The sequence below is a fragment of the Brachypodium distachyon genome, chromosome 4 (genome assembly GCF_000005505.3).
Source record: "Brachypodium distachyon strain Bd21 chromosome 4, Brachypodium_distachyon_v3.0, whole genome shotgun sequence".
NCBI classification, from domain to species: Eukaryota; Viridiplantae; Streptophyta; class Magnoliopsida; order Poales; family Poaceae; genus Brachypodium; species Brachypodium distachyon.
Genome location: NC_016134.3, coordinates 40,739,554 through 40,763,350, shown reverse-complemented (window position 1 = coordinate 40,763,350; position 23,797 = coordinate 40,739,554). Strand labels below are relative to the sequence as shown.

The window sequence follows — 23,797 nt, the reverse complement described above, 5'->3', positions numbered from 1 at the left end:
TCCAACCGAGCTCTCGGGCGAGAACGTACGTGTTACGATCGATCAGCGGCACCTGCAAGCACGGAGAATCAGCAGAGAATTGAAGGGAATGAATACCGACGAGTAGAAGCCGACCGTGCCCAGCTAGCTCTGGATTTGCGGCGGCGCACGGGGCAAATCGCGCTGTATATCATGAGGTTCCGGGAGCCGGACGTGCATATAGGTGGCTGGCGTGCAGCGGTACGTGGCCACGTGGGGGAGCTACCGGAGGCTGATGAACTACTGTGCAGGTCCCTGGCTAGCTAGCTCCACGAATCGTAGCCTGTGGATCGAGCTATATATGTCGGTCGGCCTTAATTAAAACAGGAACGGCGGCGCCCATGCATATATGGCAGCGGAAACCGATCGATGGACAGATCGAAGCAACGACGGTCTTGATCAATTGCGCCGATATATACGAGAGTTCGTTTGGTATGTGCGGCGACATATTTGCATTGTTGAGCGTCGGATAGCATGCATCGGCGGAATTAACCGTATGTTGGCAGGCCCCAGCGAATTTTGCAGGTTCAGATCGAGTCATAGTCGATAGTGTACGTTCACAAGTTGATTGGATATATTTGATAGCTAGCTTGCTGCTCCAACTCCAAGGATGAATGTGTTCCGATGGTTGCCACTTAGACGTACATGTTTTTTTTTAACGACGTATCAAATACCCGCCCTCCTTCTTTTATAGAATAACCTACTCTTTTTTTTCTTTTTCTTTTTTTAGAAACCTTCTCCTTTTTTCTTAGAAAACGATATTCATCCTCCTAAAAAGATAGAAAGAAGTCCAGGTTTCACTCTCTGGAGGTATAACCCCATGAAGTTCAATTTGTTCTGATTTAGACCCTTAAATTTCAAATACCAGATAAATTCCTCCCTAAGCTGTTTTAGAACATTTAGGCTGGTTTTGCTGCTGACTAGGATACTGTCATCTCAGCCTAGGCCCAATACCATCTATCTAGTCCATGGCCCCGTCGTACACCAACCTGATTAGATCGATGAAATAGGAAACAGCCCAGCTCTACAGCCCGCCGGCCCAGGCTTTCTCGGCTGCCGACACCTCGCTCAGAAGAAAAAGAGGCCCTAAAAGAAACCATGGGCCTCTCGACTCAAAGCAAAAAAAAACAAAAAAAAACACGGCAACGCCGATTGTGTGCTGCAAGCCTGCAACTGCAAATCCAACACGGGCGCTCACAGAGTCACAGTACGTGGGATTCGCGTACGAGCTTGTACCGGTGTACGTACCTAGTGCTCCGTAGGCGGGTGCCAGAGCGAAGGGGACCAGCTGGGCGGCCACAGGCTAGATCGAAGCTGGAGAACGACCGACGGCGACGCTTTGGCCGCAGGGGTACGTATTCGACCGTTTCCAGGCGTCGCGACTCGCGCGACCGTGATCTCCTTCCTTGACGTACGGTGCCACAAGTAATGTGTTATGGACCTCGTGTACGTGGCCGTATCATTCCGAAGCTTAGCACTCAATGCAAAGTATACATCGTATCTAGGATCTCATAGGTATTGTGCACCCTGTAGCTAGCTAGCAACCTTCAATTAATTGGTGCCGTGCTCAATTGATTATGTTCCTCGTTAAATTCATCGTACTCCCTCCGACCTATTACTAGATACATTCATGTTTAGACAAATTTGAAACAAGTAATATGAGTCGGAGGGAGCAGTTGGAACACCCTGCCCCGCACATTGCTCTCGATCGGTGTCATCGCGGAGATCATTCGCATAATCGAGCTTGTGAACTATTACCGGCCAAATGTATTAGGTACTGATATGACACTGGCCCTCAGACTTACATACGTGTATAGTTTACAATGTTGTACGTCTTCGGAAGGAGCTAGAGCCGGAGAGGTTGGGTTGTCGTGCGCATGCACGGAGGTTTTTTGTCTACTCCAACTTATATCTGAGCAAGTCCAAGATGCTTTACCGACAAGAGCCTCTGATAAAAGTACGGAGTGGATGATGTTCCAAGGAAAGTTCAGGTTTAATTTCCCTGATTTAATTATTACGGAGCAGTACAGTATAAATAATTACTCACAACAAACAAACTGTCACATGCAAATGACGTTGTTGAATATCCCATGCGAACTATAGTTCCTAATGTCGCAATTTAATCATTTTTTTCCAAGACCCAATATCATCAAATTTATAGCGGAGGTACGCAACGGTCAAAGTCAATTAATGCTCAGGGTTTTGGCATTTTGCCGGCGTCCTTTTTCCGGTCTGAGAGTGACCGAGATCGACGCTTGCCAGTACAGATGTTGGGTGGGTCACCCTCAATCGGCTGAAGAGTTACCTGCCAACAGTTGTTTTGCATGATACGTCCATCTCAGGGCCGAATAGAGCTCGATCGACTATTCTGCCGGCGACTCTTCTATCTCTTTGCAGTTGCAGGCCTCTTTCTGTGGACTGTGTAAGCACGCAAGCGCTAGCGCTCTTCACTGTTCCAGCTCGATCGCAACAGCCTTGGTCAAAAAAAAAACTCAATCCCAACAGAATATGGATCCTCCCGTGCTCTAGATTCTGTGATATGTGAGACATCAAGCATGTAGGGGGATAGAGAGGAATGGATAGAGACAGAAATTTTATACAGGGAGGAAGATACTCTCTGTAAGAACGGTGTTGATTAGTTCTCATTTTGTTTCAAGCACAAGACTTTAATTTCAGTGCCAAATGTGAAAAACCATTACTCCGCATCATGGATTTAACCTTAATATATACAGTAGTCCCTCCATTCTAAAATATATGTCACATACATTTTGTTGATAATTTGACCAGGTTAATTTATGGCAATAAAATTAGTGCATTTGGTTATCATTACACTGGTCTGATATTGTGGGCCAAGCAGATTTGGCTACGATTAGACTCCTATGGTAACCGAATCATAACACGTACTCCCTCTGATCCTAAATTCTTGACTCAAATTTGTCCAAATATGAATGTATCTATTCTTAAAAGACGTCTAGATATATGTAATATTTTGACAATAATTTAGGATCGGAGGGAGTACTTCTATAAGTCGTGAGGCACTTCTTTAACATCTAAAGTTTGTAATCTAGTGATGTTACTCTCGAACTCTAGATGTTAATTTTTTTTTTATATAAACTTGGTAAAAACATATTCATCTGAGAAAACCTATACGCATTATGTTTTGAAACGGAGGGGTACAAATTTTGTACGCAACCTTTTGGGTCTCATGATGCACAACTCAACTGAATTAGAAATAAATATATATTTCTTAGCCATCCGAGAATATCAAATTTACGAGGACGGGTATGTGTGCTGTTGGCGATCCAGAATGGTCTACCTCCATTTGGGAAACTCACAGGCTTCCATTGATTGGCCATGAGGCTTTTTTAGTCACTCGTTACTGCGTCAGTGGTCTTTTCTTTGATCCACATCCTTAGCCAAGACAAAGTAAGTCCGCGAAGAAGGAAAAGGGAGGAGCCTGCGCTTAATTCGTATAGAATTGCACGATGCACCCTATCTGGGGGCGTCCTTCTTCAACTTCAATTCACGATGGCACTCAGGTGAAGGTCAGACACTTTTCCTGACATGGCCTTCCGTACAATCTCTCTGTTCTGTTTGTGAATGCCGATTGGGGAATTCGAATGAAACATCCTCAATGGACGATGATTTCCGTTCCCTTTTGTCTTGTTGGTCTCGAAGATGGCTGTCAGCCTTCAGTGAAACTGACGAGTACGGGAATCCCAATTGGCCTACGGGGCGCCTCATTCTGAATGTCTATTTAGTGCATTAGATGTTAAATAAACGAATGACATAAAATGTGGAAACTAATCCTCTTGTTTTACTTTTGCCAGCCGATTTGTTCAGCCCTGACGCAAGGCATCATTTGAAACAATTAATTCTTGTTTTATATACTTATTTTTGGTTATCTATTAAATCATATTTTAGTTTTTGTTTCTCGAGAAAAGGAAGAAGACCCTCGGTAAGCATACTCTAGTTGTTATGCAAATATGAGAAGATTACCACGAGAAAACTAGAATCTAGTTGTCGGTACATCAAAATACACATATGAGTTATATTCGGGACGCTTGCAAAAGTTTGCAACACGAGGATGGTCGCAATTTCTTGCAAAAAAAGAGAGGATGGTTGTAATTCAGCACAGTCTCGTGTGCACATTGTAGTGCAGCCATCGCGTTTTCACTTTTCAGACGTATGGCTAAACTTAGCCCCGGGGAAATGCTTGTAAACGTTTAATTGTTCCAAACTTGAGATTAATGAGAGACCTAAGTTCTCTTTTGGTAGCATGGGGGAGCTAATTAGGTCCACACTAGCTGCCGGTTGTCCCCGTCCCTGCCATGCATTGTAGCTGGGCGATCTGCTAGCTCCAAGATTTCGCTTTGATGAATTTGTTTTCTTCTGGGTGTCTTACCCTCGTCGCTCACCATCGATTGAAGTACAAACACTGTTGACACAGGTGCCTCATTAGGTGTAAATGGTCCAACTTAACGTACTTTGGCGTTAGATTTGGAGATATCACGCGTAATCATTTTTACATTTCGCTTTCACACCTCTCAACCGCATGCACAGGCTAACCGCTAACCACTACTCCTTCCGATTCTCTCGACAAAGATAGAATGAAACTTCCCGTGTTTTGACAAAGCAAATTAAATTGTGAAGCATGTATAAATACCATATGCGTGCCCGTTTGTGACAGTGTTGTAAGCATAAGCGAAATTATCTGGACTCTCGGCTTCGTTTCTTAAATTACAAATTTTACGATGGTCGCGATTTTAGAAATCGTCTAATTAGTTGATCAAACGGTGGAGAAATAAGAATTACCGCGAAGTACTGAAACAAAAGTACGGTAAAGTACTGGACATTACCTGAATTATCGATTTAGTTTTGGGGAAATCTAATTGGCAGGTTAGTCTTACTGGGCGACGGACTTCCTGTGCGTCCGATCCTGCTAGCCCAGCTATCTCTTCTTCTTCTTCCATCTCGATCCAAGTCCCAACTCGCCATTCCTTGTCCCGACTGCCGATCGCCATTTCTAATAGACTGCTCCGAGCCTCCGGCCGTCCCCCACCCCGGGTCCGCGTCAGCCGCCTACCACCTCCACATGCAGGACCCGCTCATCCACCTTTGCCGGTGCCTGACCATCCGACGCAGGGTGGAGCCTTGACGAGCGCGAGGCCCAGCAGGTGCTCCTGTACGTTCGCCGGAAGCTCCTGCAGGAGTGCATGAACGGCGAGTGCACGGTACTAGGAAATTGACACTCTCACGTTAGGGGAGGACCCGGTAGAACATGGTAAGGCGGCTTAATTTTGTCTCAAATTGGGGAAGATTAGGGAGATGAAACGGGTAGGTAAAGGACAGAATAGATGCTTGGGTGTTAGGGAATAATTTTCATGCTTCAATTTGAGAAGAAAACGGTCGGAGGTGAGAGAATCGAAGGGGAAATCAACCGGCGGCGGTGGAGGTTGGGCTACTGGCTAGCGTGACTGTGTGACCGAGGAGGAAGAAGAGCCCCTGGCTCGGGCGCTCGACAGAAGATGGGCCAGAAGCGAAGGGTGTGGCCCATGTAGAGCAGAAGGTGAATGGACTTGGGTGTAAATTATGGATGTTTCACGCCCTAGTTCATTTCCTCCACGGTTGATTGTATCATTCTAACCCTCGTTGGAAAGAGGAACTTGTATATACATGGAAGTACTTTTTTTTATCTGTTAATTGGTCACAGCATGACAGCAGTGATTTCATCAGTCACGAGATCGAGGCTCCGTAATTCTAACTAAAAAAATTTGTTTACTTCGTAGGATAAAGTTTCTTCTAGCATGACCATCGATCTTGTATGTTCCACCACTTGCTAAACGGCAGACGGCCTGCGCGGGGGCCCATGTACGGGCAAACGTTCCCATGGTTTGGCCCACCTGCTCTGGGCCCTGAACGGGATTCGCATGACAAACAAATATTTGGTACGTAGTCGTATGGCTACAGTGGTATCGGAGGATCATCATCTCGATCACTTTCTGGTCGGTAATGGTAGCCACAGAATCTATCAGACTCCTAAAGCTCCGGATCCCAACAACGGCGGCCACCCTCGACCTTGATTGCGAAGTGCTTATCTGCAGGGCTAAGCTTACAAGAACAACTAGCTTGCGCATCAAATAAGCGCAAATTTGCGACGACTGAACTAGATATATTTGTTGAGTTACAGAATCTACAGAGTACTGAGATTATCCTATATATTACAGCTTGCACACATGCATGAGACCATGCAGAAAGCCGGTTCGGGTTGGAGTAGGAACCAACTGTGTTTAGGAAAACCTGCAAGGCTGCAAGAGCGCGCACGGCCATTCAGCAACAATAGAATGAGACGTTGACTTTTCTTCCCTAAACAACCCATCTAGAATTCCACTTCCCTAAACAACCCATCTAGAATTCCACGTCCGTCGTCATCCCTTCTCGTCAATATATATATCTTCTCGTCGGCTTTTTCCTCCTCTACTGGCTCCGCAGCCACGATCTACCGGTGGGAGCTACACTTTTCCTCGTCGAAAAACACTGATGGATCTTCGTTTGTCAAGCATCAGCAGCGGCGAGGCGATGGCAGCGTCGTGGGCATGGAATAAGGTCTGCCCACACCTCGGCCTCATTTGCTGCTTCATACCGCCGTGAAAGATGGTGTCCTCGCGGAGGCGGTGCTTCATCATCGAGATGGTCTTACGGGCTTCGATTTCCCTTGAGTTTTTCCATCAAAGGTTGGAATCGAAGAACGCCGGTGTAGATTTCTGTCGTCCCCTCAAGGTGGCGAGGTTAGAATTTCTTGTTGTGCGTGTGCACCTACGAAATCTGATGGTGTTAGGTTTTTCAGATCGTTTTAAGGTTTTGTTAACGATGACAGCGGTTCCAAGATGATGGTCTTTAGTGGCACATGCGTGCATGAGGAATTCCTTACGGCCACCGAACGACAACTACTCCGGTAGGGGAGCGGCAACAACGACACGTCATCAGTTCGTTCTGACGGCGTAGTGGTTGTCCAGTGATTTAGTGACTTGTGCTTTGTAGTTAATTTGTACTTTAAATCTTTATAAAAGATCTTGGGACGTATCGGGTGCAAACCTTTTTTTCAATATGTAAACTTGAAAACCTTCAATCCTTACCAATTAGATCTCAAATAGATGGATCAGATGAAAGTGGCACCTTTTTTTCGAAAAGGGGAGGAATCCCCGGCCTCTACATCAATCGATCGATGCACACAGTCATTATGAAAGTGGCACCTCTAGCCACTTAAACACCTTTTATAAAAACCATCACACATGATTAGAGGTCTGGATAACTGAATAGAGGTTTTCATGTGATAACTAAATGCGCTTAAGTGATGATGTCACAATTTTCATCTGATCCATCTATTTAGGATCTAATGGATAACTGAATAGAGGTTTTCATGTGGTATTTTATTTTTCCTCTTAATAAAAAAGATATTGAAAAAACATAGAGATGAATACGAGTATATACTCTCGACAGGCCGAGGGACAAAAAACATATTTATCACGGAAGATAAAGTTTTCAAGTTATTATCACGTTTAACAATGATAATGCCGTACCAGTACGATATACAAGTGCGCACGTCCGTACTTACCCCATCAGGGCCTGACATTTTTAACCGCTACGTAGCTATCAATCCAAATTTATCAACCTTGTTCGTTGGTCATTTTTCTTGGTGAATCCCATTGTTCGATTTATTTCTTCGCGGAGGGCAGCATGCAGGAGCACGACAGCAGATTAACCATGGTGATGTGTAGCCGTACGTTAAACTCCAGCTGGATTAATGGCGGCCTATGTACGTGCGCTTGCGCGCGAAGACGAATAGGGGGGCTAGCTCTAGCTATAGCTAGTGAACTAGGAGTAGCTATAGCTAGGCGGTGCTGTCTTGTAGCCTCTGGAGCAGCGCGGATCGGAGGGCGCCGCCGCCGTCGTCGCCCTGCTGCTGCTGCTGCCGCAGCACGGCGGGCACGTCCACCACGACGTCCTGCACGGTGACTCCCTGCACCCGGCTCACGCACGCGTGCTGCACCTGCAGCTCCAGCGCCCGGAGCGCGCCCATCAGCCTCGCCGGCGCGTGCGCCGCCGCCGTCGTCACCCGCACCGCCGCCGCCTCCCTCCCCACCATCCTCACCTCCACCGCTGCCGCCGTCTCGTCGGCGGGGAAGTGCGGCACGGCAGCGGAGGCGGCGGCGCCGCTCGTCGTCGTCGTGGCGTCCGGTGGCCACCGGGCGGCGGCCGCCTGGCGGCCCTCGTCCTCGAGGCGCGCGACGCGGGCGCGCAGCTCGGCGATGTAGGCGGCGGCGTCGGCGAGGAGGGAGGCCTTGTCCATGCGGGACACGGTGGGCACGGCGGCGCGGAGGTCGCAGAAGCGGCGGTTCAGCTTGTCCCTGCGCTGCCGCTCGGCCTCCACGTGGCTCACGGTCGGGCCCTCGGGCCTGGGCCCGGGCTTCCGCCCGCGCCGCTTTGCCGCCGTAGCGGGCCCGGCCCGATGCGGCGTCGAGGACGCCGGAAGTACGACGCAGCTGCTGCCGACCGTGCTGTGCGGCGCCGCCGCCGGGAGGTCGGAGAGGTCGGAGCCCGGCGAGAGAGAGCACCCGGCAGCTGCGTGCGGCCACGTCATGAGGTTGCCGTAGTCGTCCCCGTTGTCCTCACTCTTGGCCGAGGACACGTAGATGTCGCCCAGCAGCCATTGCTCCGGGACGTCGCAGGAGGCGAACTCGAGGACCTGCTGCTGCTGGTGGTACTGCCCGTGCCCGGCGGGGGAGAAATCGTTGGACGGCGGCGAAGGCGGGGCGAAGAAGGAGGAGCACGGGGAGAGCAGCTCGTCCATGGCCGGCGCGTGTCGACGCTTGCTCCTCTTGTAAAGCTTGAACCGGCTGCTTCGATACCATGGTCTAACCGTGGGCTTGCTTTTATAGTGGTGGCACATTTGCGGTTAAGACCTCGCTCAAACATTTTTTCGTGCCACGGAAATGGTCTCTGTCGTTTCTCCCGCAAAAAACATGCCCGTTTTGGTATACGGAGCTCCGATATGGTTGGGGCAGCGGCCAATTAACTGGCCGACGTAGCCACTGTCACAACTCACAAAGGACGAAAAACGTACTAGCAGATGCAGGACATGTTTGCTTGTGGCCACACCTCTTCGATCGCCACTCTTTCAATGTCTTGCCACAGTTTAGTAATTTTCTAGGCATAATAGGCTATCAACCAACATGCTCATTGTCATGCAGATATAGAAGAGCAATGCGAGAAAGAGATGGGTATGCCACTACTTGTGTGTAAAACAACGCCCACGTACGGTTAGACCATGTGCTGCATCTCGATCCGCAGGAGACACGAGCAGTAAACTAGACAACTACCGCTACACACACACACACACATATATACTTCCACGGGTAACTTCTACTTGTTCATGCAGGTGTTAATTTTTACTCCCTTTAATCCTAAATTCTTGACTCAAATTTGCCCAAATATGGATGTATCTATTCTTAAAAAGCATCTCGATACATGTAATATTTTGACAACAATTTAGGATCGGAGGGAGTACTTTTACAATCTAATTAATCATTCCATTCTGACTTTTGTAGACAAGCAACTTTGATGCTATTTAACATAGGTGAGGGGAGATGGAGCTGAGAAGAGATTTGAGAAAGGTTGAATGAATAATGAAATTAATGCACGCGAATATTAGCGAGACGACCAAGTAGCAATTTGCGCCCCTGATTTATTTTGCCTATAAAATAGTGCATGTATACAAGCAAAGAAAAACGAGTGAGTACATATGAAAACAAGTAATTGATCATGAAAATCCATGTACCTTTTCAAATATCCCTTTTGTTTTGTCTCCTAGGATAAGAAATTTTGGCCTCCTTTGATTCAAAGGATTTTCATGGGAATTTTGGAGGTTTGAAATCCTTAGGAATTTTTCTATGTTGGTCTTTTGACTCGTAGGGTTGAATCCTATAGGAATATTTTTTTAAGGATTCGGCCTATTCGGTTTGTAGGATTTTGAAATCAAAGGAATAGCCAAAGTAGAGGATTGAGATGTCATGCACACTTCAATCCTTAAGAATTTTAAATGAGGTCCAACCTAATATGTGTAGAATCCTTAGAAATTAGGTCAATTTGGGACCAATAAGGCTGTGTTTGGCATTGCGGTGGATTATCATAATCACGTTTTTTTCACCCGTTTTTGGTTATTTTCGTGTTTGGCTAACCAACATTTTCCTAGTTTTGTGTGTATTTTTTAACAGCATGTTATAAAATAAGTTCAGCACAGCACCGTTCAGTAATGGCAAACTAAGCCTAAATGCCACACATAAGGGGAAAAAATCCTAATGTTTGAAATACTGTAAAAATACTTTAAAATTCTTGCAAACCGAATGAGCCTCGTTCGTACTACACTCCATAGGGAATTTTACATCCACTCCAACCTATTGAAGAAGTCATTTGGTCCAATCAAACAAATTTTGGTGCAAACATAATCCTATAGGAATCAAGCGGACATGACATTGCAAATTTACAATGCAATTCTCCATTTTTCTATTCCTTTATTTTTTTTCTCAATCCTGTGAATCAAATAGTCACTTCATGTTTTTTTAGACCTTATCCACTACTCACAATAACCTCATACTACTAATGGATAGAGAGAGCAGTACACAGCACCAATGTTTTTAATTTCTGCAGTCAATTTGAAAGATCACCGGCGGAGGGAGGGGATCCCATCCTGAATTTCATAACTCAGAGCAAAGTATAGGATTCGTGAAGGAACGAGAATAGTTATCGCGCGCGCCAGATAGTTAACATGCTAAGCCTGAAGGCTAGTTAGCTGTTAGCGTGTGCTACGTCCGGAAGCAACGATGGATATCTCTACTACTCCGTTAATCTCCATCCACGCAGGCATGCACAGCATACGTTCCTGGCTCAGCAGCCAACTCATGCATGGCCATGACCCATGATATGCAGCGGCCTAGCTAGTTTCTATTCCTTCTCTGACCTTTCTTCCCTAGCAAGCTTGGCCTGCCATATGGCCATGGCCCATGCACGTACGGTGGGGCCACAGCCAGCAGGCCCCGCGCGTTCTCGGGAAATGGGCCGACGCAGCTAGCTGTTAATAGTAGTGATTTGAACTTTGCACTCGTTGTTTGACATGTCGCAGACCGCGAGCGCTGCGGCGAGGAGGGAGAAGGTGTCCGCGCCTCCATGGCTAATGAAAAAGAACGCACGAGACTCATTTTAGCTAAAAAATGATATCTTCACAAAAATAATAAAAGTAAAAATAAAACAATTTTTTTATTGTAATGGGTTTCCATGTTTTCTTAGATTTTTTAATTAATTTTATTTATCTAAGCATTAATTGTAAGATATGACGTCAAGAGATAACATGTTATGTTACAGCATGTTTTATTGTCTTTTATAAATGTTGTGGAATACATAAAAAAAGACCATGTTATATCAACCATTTTACATTGCCGTAAGTGTTTAGGTTTGATTTTAAGCATTCATTGGGCCAATAATATATGGTTTGTGTGCCACGGAAATTTATAGTAATTGACAGTCAAAATTAAATTTTGAAATGCGTGCACCACCGCTAAAACTGGGGGATCTTCTTGTCAGATTAGCCTTTATTTCCTCCTCGAGAGATATTACACATGGTAAATCGATCGTGTATGGCACGCTGAGTAGGCCAAAGGAGAAACAATCGGGCCGGTTTGTCTCGCACTGGCGAATAATAAACGACAGGATAATCCGTGTTTTTCCGTTTTGGTAAGTACTTGCTCCAATTGCCCATGCTGGAACAAGCGAGATCTTTGATCATCTCCTGATCTCCTCAGTTGTGTTTCCACGTGAATCGATCGTCCGTCGTCCTGTCGTATATATAAGCTGGGGTCGACCGTCGACCCGTGTCTTTATACAGTATACTCGGTAGCATTTTTTCACTCTCCGACACCCGCAGAGAGGCAAAGCATTTCCATCCATCCATCCATCGATCCAGGAAGGAGATAGATAAGCGAGGCGTCGCGATCGGGAAAAAGATGGGAGGCGCGAATCTTAAACTACACGCCGGGATCGACGGCGTATGTATACGGAAAAGTTACGCAACACGTACGAGCAGGGAACCGATCGTACCACGTCTTCGCTGTAAAAAGGCCACGTATATATATAATCGTGCGCAACCGTCCAAGAAATGTCGAGTCGGGGCAGCTACGCTTCAGGTTAAGCTAAGTTCAGAGTTACTTTCCCTTAAAAAAAGAAGTTCAGAGTGGATATCGTACGGATCACATCGCTCATTCCGATGAGGTTGAATTCGAGATCGACGTGCGATCTGACCTTCTGTCTGACGTGTGCTAGCTAGCTAGACTCTGTTGATTAGACCGTAAGATGGCGTGATTTACTTGGACGGATCGATCGATTAGCTAGCTACTCGCTTGGCTACGCGCGCACCACGCGACAAACAAAAAAAATCACATTCACAAAAAAAAAAACCGAGACGGCATGTTACCCAGACACGCGCACACAGAAAAAAAATTCCAAGCTAAGCGAAATGATCAGCTTTATATGGCAAACAACAAACCGAGACGGCATGTTACACATGTGGTATATACGTCTGTCTGTTCTGAGCTTCGCTGTCGTCGTACGGGAGTTGGGGGATCAGATAGGGGGCGTTAGTTTATATCGTACGGGAGTTGGGATCAGATAGGATGCATTAGTTTATATCTATTGAAGTATAAGTGAATTGTCTTATCTCTTTTATTAGATCGGTCTTTTGGTTGCGTTGGCTAACACATGAAGCTCTTCAATATCGTGAGTAGTACTGTGGATCGATGCCGGTTTAGACCACATCCGGTTTCTTGACTTCTCCGGCTGCAGTCTATGCTTTCATGGCTCCTTTGATTCAATTTAGTTTCATTTTTTTATCTTTCATTATATATATTTTCATAATATATTCATTTGATATCATAGATCTTAGTACATTTTCTATAAGATTGGTCAAATTAGAAGAAGTTTGACTTACGACAAAGATAGGACTTATTATATTTAGAAATAGAGGGATGATTTTGTAAAGTTAAAAATTTTAGGTTTTTTCCGTGGGGCTTCTCTGATTCATAGATAGGATTATATAGGAATTTTTCCTAATGTTTACTTTGAGTTTGATTAAAAGAAAAATTTCCATTTAGTCAAAGCTTTTCTACAACAACTATGTCCATGCACGTAATCCTCATAAGAATTCTTACGTTTTTCCTGGAGTAAAATACACCACGGGACCATAAACTCGGCAAAAATGAACATTTTAGTCCACAAACTCGCAAAACGTACACATACATCCATAAACTGGGATTACTGTGTCACTTTAGTCCAAAAACGGTTCGGCGGGACTAAAACCTGTGACGTGGCCGCCACGTTGGCTAAGACCAGGACCGATACTTCTAATCCCTCTTTCGCAGGGTGTTTTTTTTTTTGCAAAATCACCCGTCCAGTTAAAATGCATCTCAAAATTCCCAAATCGGCGGCCAAAATCACCGGCAACGCCGTGACCGGATGGGTGATTTGTCAAAAAAACACCGTGCGAAAGAAGGATTAAAAGACGTGGTCTCGGCTGAAGCCAACGTGGTGGCCACACGTGGCGTGTTTAAGCCTCGCCGAACCGTTTTTTGGACTAAAGTGACACGGTAGTCCCAATTTAGGGGTTTAGCTGTGCGTTTTCCGAGTTCATGGACTATGTTCATTTTTGCCGAGTTCATGGGCTAGTGGTGTATTTTACTCTTTTTCCTGTGATGCTATAAAACAACTTCACTTGTTTATTCTTATGTTTTCTTTTCCTGTCAGAAACAATAGTTCAATATCGTAGTTTTTTATTTCTGTGTTTCGAAAATCCTACGAATCAAAGAGACCCTCCATCTAGTCGGGTTTAGGTCTCAAAATTGAGCGGGATCCTTTCATCCATTTCACATGAGGACAGAAACCGAGGGAAAATATATATGGGCGTAAACAGAATCTTGTGGAATGGACATTTAAATATGATAATATTGCAGTTCGATCACTAACACATAAGCATCTCTTTTCTCTTTTTCTTCAATGGTACACTCTACACGCCGCTTTCATCAAGCGATAGTTTGCTGAAACCTGACAAGGACATGACACGGAGAAAAATATGGATACGCTGTAGCCGTATGTATAGCTTAATCTTTCTCTTACATGCTCATCTGTACATGCATGTGTCTCTGTGAGCTCCTTTCGCCGTCGTTCCGTTTCCGGCCGGGTTAAGTAGTTCCCAACAGTGGTTCCTTAATCACCATTTTGTGTATCAATACCAGTAGTAGCTCTCACTTGGCCGCGATCACCAACAGTTCGTCGACGACCTAGCTAGTTACACTAGTTCCCATCGATGTCTTCGGTACCTCTTCCGGACTGGTTCTGGTCGTTACGTCCCCGTCTTCTTCCATCTCGGGAAGAGTGCGAGCTCCGGGCACGGGACAAAAATACGAAATCGAATCACCAAACCAAAGTGGTCTGCTGCGCGCTGTAGCTGGCGATCGACAAGGATCCATCGAAGAACCACTGCAGTTATAGTTTGGGATAGCGATCCGTCTGTCGACAGGTTTTCCGCCGGAACAGGAACTCCGTGACGAGAGGAGGCGCGCGTAATCGTAAAGCTGCGCACATGACGGCGAGTGCTCTCGTGTAAAGCCATGGTAGTAGTAGCTTTCTTCGTTTTCCAGATAATCAAATCTGACTACGGGGGCGGCGGGCGACGGCGACGAGTCGGAAGACGACGTGGCATGACATCGACGGTTGATCAGGAACCCCACATGCACCGATGATGCACGCACGCCAGCTCGAGGCCCCGACAAACTGTGCGCACACGGCACACCAGGTAGTCCCTCTTTTCCTAAAATTTTATGCTTGTTTCCGTATAAATTTGAACTAAAACAACGATAAAATTTAGGATCGGAGCCTTACGTCCAGCAGCTGCATGGACAATACTCGCGACCCGACACGTTGCACGCCGTCTCTCGTCCCATCACATATATGCGGATCGCAAACTAGGAACCATACGAAAGGACGACAACAGATACAGCCTACACAGTGTTCTCTTTCGGATCCATAGGTTTCGGTGTCGTACTTGCGTCAAGGAAAGAACACCAGCACAGTATCCGTGAAAGATTTCTGCATTTTTTTTGAACTGGAGTTCGAATGACTCAGTCCATTAATTAAGAAGAATAAAAGTGTCCAGTTAATTAAACGGAAAACCGGACGAAAACCGGAACAACAATGGCCAACCTGTCCATCCACACTCACTCCACACACTACTGAAAAAAAGTTGCCGTCGAGGTAGTTCGCAGAAGTCGTCGTCATCACGCCAAACACTCATCTTGAGCTGGCGACTCCGACTTCCCCCGCAAACGCCCAAGAACGGATCATGACTCCTGCAGGTGCAAAAGCTCGCATCGGCTCATGCCAAACAGTCGACCACCCCTGCTAGTGACCAAGAGGCGCAATTCTAACAGCGAGCTTCAAAAGGGCAATATGCAAGGTTCGCGCCGAGATTTCTGCATTTTTGTTTCCAGCTTCCAAGCTCCTGCCTGCCAAGAAAGCGCCAACAGGCAACAGCTGGGAGAGAGAACCGGTAAGGGGTCTGCCCATACGGCTAAGATATACTGACAGTTTTTTTTTTTGATAGCATCAAGCATGGTCATGGTTCCAGATTCTGAACCTCCACCATCATGGCCCATAAATTTGTTGGTTGGTACGCCTGACCAAGCGAACTAAGTACTAACTGTACCAAATGAACATTCAAACGGAAACAGGAATATCAATTGGAGTACATCCGTGCGGAAATGGCATAAACAACTTGCGCAGGGTAAACTGAAGATACACTGGCAAAAAATGAAAGCAGCAACAGTCTATCAAAGAAAAACGAGAAGGTTGGTTACAACAAGAGTTCACCACAGTGAAAGAGTATGAGTTTCGACTACACTAATAGGCCCCATGTCCCAGCTACGACCTACGAAGCAGTAGAGAGGGGCAAGAAGACTCAGGTAGCTGGGCCCGGGGAGAAAGGAGTAAGTAAACAAGGCTAGGTTGATATGATATGGATCACTTTTTATTTGATTCTAGATTTTACCCTCCCATAGGCACTCAGGGGAGGGGCTACCATTATTGTGATTGTTCATGGAAGCGCTGTGTGCCAAGAGGTCCCGAAGATGAGATGGTGGCTGGAGGCCCATGGCAGAAGCGCGCTCCCAACGCTGAAGCCGATTGACACCAATACATGGGCCGAACTTCATGTCCATGTCAAACTGCCGCAACTGCTCCTCCTGCTCACTGATATCATCTGCAGCAACACCATCATGAACAAAAAGCATTATGGTTTCTGAAGAAAAACTATTAGATCAATATGAGGTTCAATTATGACTATTTTGCCACAAAAGACTCAGTTATAAATATTTTTATAATAAGCTCAGTACCTTTGAGATCTAAGGATCCATGAGAAATTAGTGCTGATGTCTGAGCAGGATTCGAAGCGCCAACGGAGGCCCCTCCAGTGTACTGCTGTGTTTTCTTCTTAGAACATGATGAAGTTTTGGTTATACCACCTTTCTTTTTCTGCCGGTAGAAATCTTTCACACCACTAGAAGCCATACTTATCTATTCTTCAGTTCCACCTGTGTTTTCCTGTCAAGGTCTCACAACAGAAATTTTAAATAACTTCCATTCTGGCTTTTCAATTTCATTTGCATTTTTTCCCACTTCATTGTAAAGAATGCTGCAAACTACTCCCTCCGATCCTAAATTATTGTCTCAAATTTATCCAAATATGGATGTATCTATTCTTAAAAAGTGTCTAGATACATGTAATAGGATCGGAGGGAGTATAAGCAAGTGCAGTGCAGGCAGGGCGGTAGAAAAATTCATCAAACTGATGCTCTTCAGCAGTTCAGCCTATAAGAAGATTAGTGCTTCTGTGTTCTCTAAAAATCATATAGTTTCAACCACAATACAAAGTACATGCTGCTAGATCCAGCAAGTCTAGAATCAATATATGCATCCCATCTACTGCTAAGTATACGTCCATAAACTGAAACATTTACCCAGTCAGTTCAGATAGCTTCTGACGAAAAATGAACCATACACAGGAAACCAGCAAGAATAGAATACATATATCAACGTAAATATTGTTCCCCAGCAGCATATACAGTCAACAAACAAAACCTAAAAGGCCTACTGATCCCTGTCATCTGAAGCTCTTTACATGTACCATTCCTATAAGCAAAATCCAAGAAATCTTGTATACAATATATGCTAAACACTAAGTTTGAGGCACTAAAATTCATTGATGCAAAAGGTAGTAATGCCTAAAACAAGACAACAACAATGCATAATCATTTTGACTCTTGCAGCTCTTCAAAACTAAAGACATCCTTGTTATGCTCAAGCTCAACGACCAAAACAATTTTAGAGGCGCGGAACTGGTAGAAATGTTTGTTTGTTTTTTTGCGAGCAAGGTAGAAACTTTTGTTGTGGGTTCCTCTATCCTACTTCTTGTTCGGGGCTAAATACCTCAAAAATCTGGACATCAAAAGAAATACACTGCACCTTATTTTTACATGTGAGGAACGGAGATATGCAGGGCTTGATGGCCAAAATGGCCCATCTCACTTGGGCAGTTTGATGAAATGCCATGTTTTAATAATTATTCTCATCTAACTTAATCACTCTCTAGCAACAAATCTGAAGTGATCAAAGTGACCCAACTAAAGTACTCCACTGATTGGCTAGACCAGAGCCGGTGGAGACCCTACGAGCGCTCTCCTTCCAGGCTTTCCACCCAGTCCCCCCTCGTTTTCTCTGTTCTCCTTGCCCCGCGCGACGCCAGCGGCGAACGAACCAAGGAGGCAAGCAAGGTGAGTTTCATCCGCCGGTTTGCACCCTCCTCTTCATTAGCGCACCAATTTGTTGGTTCATTTTCTCTCTTCTATCCGTTCGGTAATCAATACCGCCTAGGCACTTCGCGGATCTGGGCTGAGCGGATTCGGTGATCTTCCGCGTCGCCGCGTGCCGCCAATCCGGCCTCTAGGGTTAGGGTCAGGTGGGGGACGAACTTGGAGGAGGCGGCTCGGCTGGAAGAAATAGGTGAAAGAATGGGGGATCGGTGGAGGACTCACGTTGGTCGGAGCGCCGGCTGCCGGAACTCCTCCTCCGCGTGGTGATTCCGCCGGTGTCGCAGGCGAGAAGGAAGGGGATCGGAGAGAAAACTCGGTGGAGAGCGACTGTGCGCTGAAACGGGTTCCGGTGTCTGGTCAAGTCCAGAGTCCAAACGTCCAACCAAACCAACTCGTCGTCTAGATGAGCAGGAGCCGCTTCCTCGAAGGCGCGCGCGATCGGGTCATTGGCCGCGGCGGTACTACTCAGCAGTCAGCTCAGCCCTCTTCCCTTCCTGACTTGCGCTCCAGGCCACACAAACCTCACGCGGGCACGCGGACGCAAGCCATTACGTAACGAGGCAGCCAAGCCCCACGACGCGCGGTCGGCGGCTCCGGCTCTCGCATAAAAACTCCTCCAGAACCCACCGCGATTCCTCCATCATCTGCTGGAATCCGCGCCCGAAACGATCCCAACAGAAGCTCTAATCTCCAAAGCCGCCGCGCGTGTTGAGGGTGGTGCGGGGAAAAGCTTGGTGTCGTGAGCCCCCGTGTCGCATGCGCCGCGCTGCCGCCGTGACGAGGATGGCAGCGACCGAGGAGATGAGGCAGGCGTCCGCCGCCGCCGCCGCCACGGTGACCGAGGCCTCGGCGTCGGCGGCCCCGCCCGCGGGGTCCAGGTGGGCGCGGGTGTGGCCGGCCGCGCTGCGCTGGATCCCCACCTCCACCGAGCGCATCATCGCCGCCGAGAAGCGCCTCCTCTCCGTACTCAAGTACCCCCTACTGCCCCCTCACCTGCTCCTGTTGATTTACTGCCTTACTGGCTCTACGTGTAAATCCGCTCAAAAATCAAGCTTGACGACCGAAACGATTGGTTCGCTAGTTTGGGACTGATCAGCTCGATGATTATTAGGTTTGGTGGATGATTAATTGTTGTCGTACTTCCAATCTAGCTCGCGTTTCATGAAGATTGAGTCCTCCTCTGTAGCATAAATTTGGGAACGTTGATGAACTTGTAGGGCTTTGCTCATCCCCTTTCACAATGACTGCCTGACCATCAGTTGGATTTTGTCAATTTGGTCTTCTTGTACTGTAGAAACGATGCTCATGAACGACATGGCTAGGGGACAACAGAAGTTTGTTCTTTCCTGATCTAATAGTTCCAAACGAATGCATGATAGCTATGCCAATGTATTGCTCTGTTTTGATCTATCTAAGGAGAGTAGGAGACATATGAAAACATTTTCCATTCTATACATAACACGGGGGATGATGATTCATGTTCAATCTAAGATATAATGTTCTATTATATTGTTTATATGGGACACCACATTCCTGGTTTTATACCTTTTTTTGCCTTTTATTAGGTACTTTATGCCTTCCTTTTTTTCCTGGAAATCTGTGTTTATTTCGCTGTTCTGATACGTGATATATCTTCCTTTTTTCCTTTACAGAACTGGGTATGTCCAAGAACAAGTTAACATTGGCTCGGCTCCACCCGGGTCAAAAGTAAGATGGTTTAGATCATCAAGTGATGAGCCAAGGTTCATCAATACAGTGACATTTGATAGCAAGGAGAATGCTCCCACTCTTGTCATGGTCCATGGTTATGGTGCTTCACAGGGTTTCTTCTTTAGAAATTTTGATGCCCTTGCAAGCCGTTTCCGAGTGATTGCCATTGATCAGCTTGGGTAAGCTCAGGAAACCAAAAGACTTGATTGTGATTTATATCCCTCAATACGTTGGTTCAAGTAATTATATACTTACGGATCAATACTGGCATGTGATTCCAAAGTTGTTGCCATGTTATAGATCTATTTCTTATTATTGATGTCTTGTGTTCATTGTGCCCTTCCTAGTAGTTACTCACGCAATGAAAGAAAAATCTTGATGCATATTCGTTGTTCTCAGAATTCAGGATTTATGTTAGAATTTGAATGCTATCGTAGATTGTGGGTTAAGAAGAGGAGTCAATTGCCCCTCTTAACCTTTTTCCCTATTATTCTTTTCTCTTCTGTGCGATCTATGAACCTAGATGGGGAATACAACCTAATGCTTACATTTGCGTGAAAACTCCACCTGCATCCAAATTCCAAAATAAAGAAAATGAAAATTAGCTTGATGATGAGTGAAGTGTTTAACTACTGTTACAGAAACGTGTCGTGCATGTCAAACAATCCTTTATGATGTTCTTCTAGTTACACCTCACTCTGTGATGTTGCATAGTGTTGAATTTTGCATTTCGTTTTGCAGTTGGGGTGGATCAAGTAGACCTGACTTCACCTGTAAAAGTACCGAAGGTTAGATACATATACTTTATTTGTTACACACTTTTGTAGGTTGGTGTTAGATATTTCATTATGATACTGGTGACGCTTAGTTGCCGGCTTGCCGCTATTAGTTCTATTGCTGACTTGTTGAGCATGCCATGGAATCCTATTTTATGATGAAACATCTCGAAAAGGCTGTTTTCTTTAGTTTTTAGGTGATTCTGTAGACAATTGCTACTAAGAGAATGCCATGTAGAATTGTTCCGTCATATTTGTGTTGTGATTTAGTTTTTGGTACATAGTTTTTGGGAAATCATGCAGTAATATGTTTCCTTTTTCCTATGTTTTGGTCAACTTTGTAAACAGAAACTGAGGCTTGGTTCATAGATTCTTTAGAGGAATGGCGTAAAGCAAAGAACCTCAGTAATTTTATATTGCTCGGTCATTCTTTCGGAGGATATGTTGCAGCAAAATATGCCTTGCAGGTATTTTTATAATACATCTAGCGACTGAAGCTATTCCACCGGTGTCTATGATTGTACTAAATTTTATGTTCTATTTCAGCATCCTGAACACGTGCAGCACTTAATTTTGGTCGGTTCTGCTGGGTTTTCATCAGAAACAGATCATAGCTCTGAGTGGTTAACCAAGTTTCGAGCAACATGGAAAGGCATGCTAGTGAACCAACTATGGGAGTCCAATTTTACTCCTCAAAGAATTGTAAGGTAAGGCTAGGGCTTCTTCTATCTGTATTTTCTTTTACCTAAAATAAAAAATAAGTCAAGATGTCAATAGGAGCCCCTCTACATCACAATCAGGAGCAATCAGGCACCTCTACTTAAATTTGAACAGTATTAGTTTCTTAACAAAATGGAGCAATCGACCATTTCTTCCCATGTTGACTTTATGAAAGTGTTATGTGGCAATCATGCCAGCGTGACTCTACATCAGACATTGAGACCTAATCTGACAGCATGGTTTTGTTAGGAAAATAGTACTAGAAGAGAAGTGAATGGAAGTTCCAAAAATAAGGTGCACCACCATTTGCTTCCAAATAAATAACTACCAAATCATACTCCAAAATAATCCAAACTAACAAAAACAAACAATCAAATTCATTTTGTCGCAGAATTCCAGAGGCATATATGCTCTGAACTGGTAGTCACAACTGGGGCTTATAATAGCGGCACCATGCTTCAGTCAGCTAAAGTGGATGTAAGGGGATTGACTGCTTCTTTTAGCAAAGTAGACAAATACAATATTCAAATGTAAGTAGGGATAGCTGGTCCGATGCAGAAGCAATGGATTTCTGCTGTGATTTTTCTGTAAAACTAATGAATGGTTGTTTATTTTTCTCCAAGCTGCCTTTTGTGCTGACGCCTATTTGTTTTGCTTAAACAGAGGATTGGGTCCTTGGGGCCCAGATTTGGTTCGCAGATATACCACTGCTAGGTTTGGCTCATATTCAACAGGTGAATTACTAACAGAACATGAGTCCGGCTTGCTGACAGGTAACATTTGCCATTAAATTAAACTAGAGCGTGACATCTTAAATGATACTAGCAATCGAACCTTATTGTTGCCTTATCGTGTGTGAAGATTACATTTACCATACATTAGCTGCCAAAGCTAGTGGAGAGCTGTGCTTGAAATATATTTTTTCCTTGGGGGCATTTGCAAGGAAACCTCTTCTGCAGAGGTCAGCTTCTCTTCTTATGTACTACTTTCTCCAGACTGTTTTCATTGGTGATCTTCGATTGTTAAGATAACATTTATTTATTTAGAGCTCCTGGTCGTCCCTTCTAATGAAGGTATCTACAAGTCGTTGCTTTCCCCATCGCCACAAATTTGTGCATTAAAAAGTGAAAAAATGGATGTGTGGGGCTCAACTAGCTTAGGAAAATCTGTTTTCATTGGTTGTTCGTTTTCATTTCTCACATCTCATGAGGATATGATAGAATATTGTTTTTATGTTCTTCCCTAGCACGGTTGATAATCTCCTTTTCTTTTTAAAGCGTTATTAGTTAAATTCTGAAATACCTATGCTGACAACAATCACTTATTTGTTACCATGAATATATGAAATGGCATGACTGGTCTATAACAAAAAGTTGAACATCTGACTCTGTAATTCTCCCCTCCATTCTGATATCAGTTTCATAATATCATTGATCCAGGCTATGCTCTTTTATGATTTTATCAGATACCGGCTGAAAAAACTTAAAATATTTGTTAAATGCACATGCTTCACAAGGATTTAGTACCAAGCTGATGCAATTAGGCCATGAATTAGTTTTACCCCATTGAATCACATTGCCCAGTTTTGTATGGACAAAAGTTGCCTCTGTTGAGGAACTACTTTAGTTATGATCTTTTTGTGGAAGAGATCATTATGATCTGCACATTATTTTGTGTCATCCACTCTCTTTTCAAGATCGTAATAGTGCATAACTGTACTATCAGTGTTCATCCATATTTTGAATACACACAAGGTAATGATCTTGTAGATGCAGTAATTTGTTAACACAAAAAACTAGATACAGGGGAATTATGCTGTGTGAATAGATGTGATGTTTTCTCACTGCACTAAACCTGGAACAGTGCATCTGACTGGAAAGTGCCGACCACTTTCATATATGGCCATGACGATTGGATGAAATACCAGGGGGCACAGCAAGCACGCAAGGATATGAAAGTTCCTTGCGAAATCATCAGAGTCCCACAGGTCTGTCTTCCTCTCTGGCAATATACACACTACGAGCAACAGGATTGGTACTGACTCCAGACTACCTCGACGACTATGCAGGGAGGACATTTTGTGTTCATAGATAACCCTTCCGGGTTCCATTCGGCAGTCTTCTATGCGTGCCGGAAATTTTTATCTGGAGATGCAGAGGAGGGTCTCTCTCTTCCTGATGGCCTGATATCTGCATGACAGCATGAGGCGCGATGTCATACCAATTAGCGGTATGAACACAAAGCAAAGCTATACGGAGCTAGGAAATGTTACAAATGTCACGACTCACCAGAAATGTTACAAATGTCACCACTCACCAGTTTCCTTTTTGTATGTATGAATTGTGTGAATATACACGTCATTCATATTTGCCGGCGTATCAGTACTTCAATAGTGATAAAACATGATCATATATATATGTATGATTTCTCTAGTCGGTTCTCATCAAGTCAAGTTATTGTGATTGGTGAATGATATACTTTCCAGGTCAACTTTGTGTTTGCATGTACAAACTATCATGGAACATATCAGTATAGTTTATGATTTGTCTTCCAAAAGAAAATTATGGTTTATGATTTGTGTTGCATTTGTTAATCTTTTCTAGGGAA

At 44.8% G+C, this 23,797-nt stretch overlaps 3 protein-coding genes across 3 annotated transcripts; 1 reads left to right on the top strand and 2 right to left on the bottom strand.

Moving 5' to 3' along the window:
- Window positions 1-7,542: 7,542 nt before the first annotated feature.
- LOC100827921 (transcription factor MYC2) lies at window positions 7,543-8,910 on the bottom strand. The gene has a single exon (XM_003576692.3). The coding sequence runs from the start codon at window positions 8,867-8,869 to the stop codon at window positions 7,910-7,912; it is 960 nt and encodes a 319-aa protein (XP_003576740.1). The 5' UTR covers window positions 8,870-8,910; the 3' UTR covers window positions 7,543-7,909.
- Window positions 8,911-15,837: 6,927 nt separating this feature from the next.
- Window positions 15,838-18,419, bottom strand: LOC100836085. The gene is made up of 3 exons (XM_003578404.4): window positions 18,207-18,419; window positions 16,509-16,716; window positions 15,838-16,375 (listed from the first exon to the last, which is right to left on the bottom strand). Exons 2-3 carry the CDS (start codon window positions 16,681-16,683, stop codon window positions 16,155-16,157), a joined length of 396 nt encoding a protein of 131 aa, XP_003578452.1. The 5' UTR covers window positions 16,684-16,716; window positions 18,207-18,419; the 3' UTR covers window positions 15,838-16,154.
- A 64-nt stretch (window positions 18,420-18,483) lies between these two features.
- On the top strand, window positions 18,484-23,729 carry LOC100835470 (probable 1-acylglycerol-3-phosphate O-acyltransferase). The gene is made up of 9 exons (XM_003578402.4): window positions 18,484-18,955; window positions 19,637-19,873; window positions 20,436-20,482; window positions 20,819-20,937; window positions 21,017-21,177; window positions 21,854-21,963; window positions 22,052-22,151; window positions 23,054-23,177; window positions 23,259-23,729. The coding sequence occupies exons 1-9, from the start codon at window positions 18,741-18,743 to the stop codon at window positions 23,385-23,387; spliced, it is 1,242 nt and encodes a 413-aa protein (XP_003578450.1). The 5' UTR covers window positions 18,484-18,740; the 3' UTR covers window positions 23,388-23,729.
- Window positions 23,730-23,797: the final 68 nt, after the last annotated feature.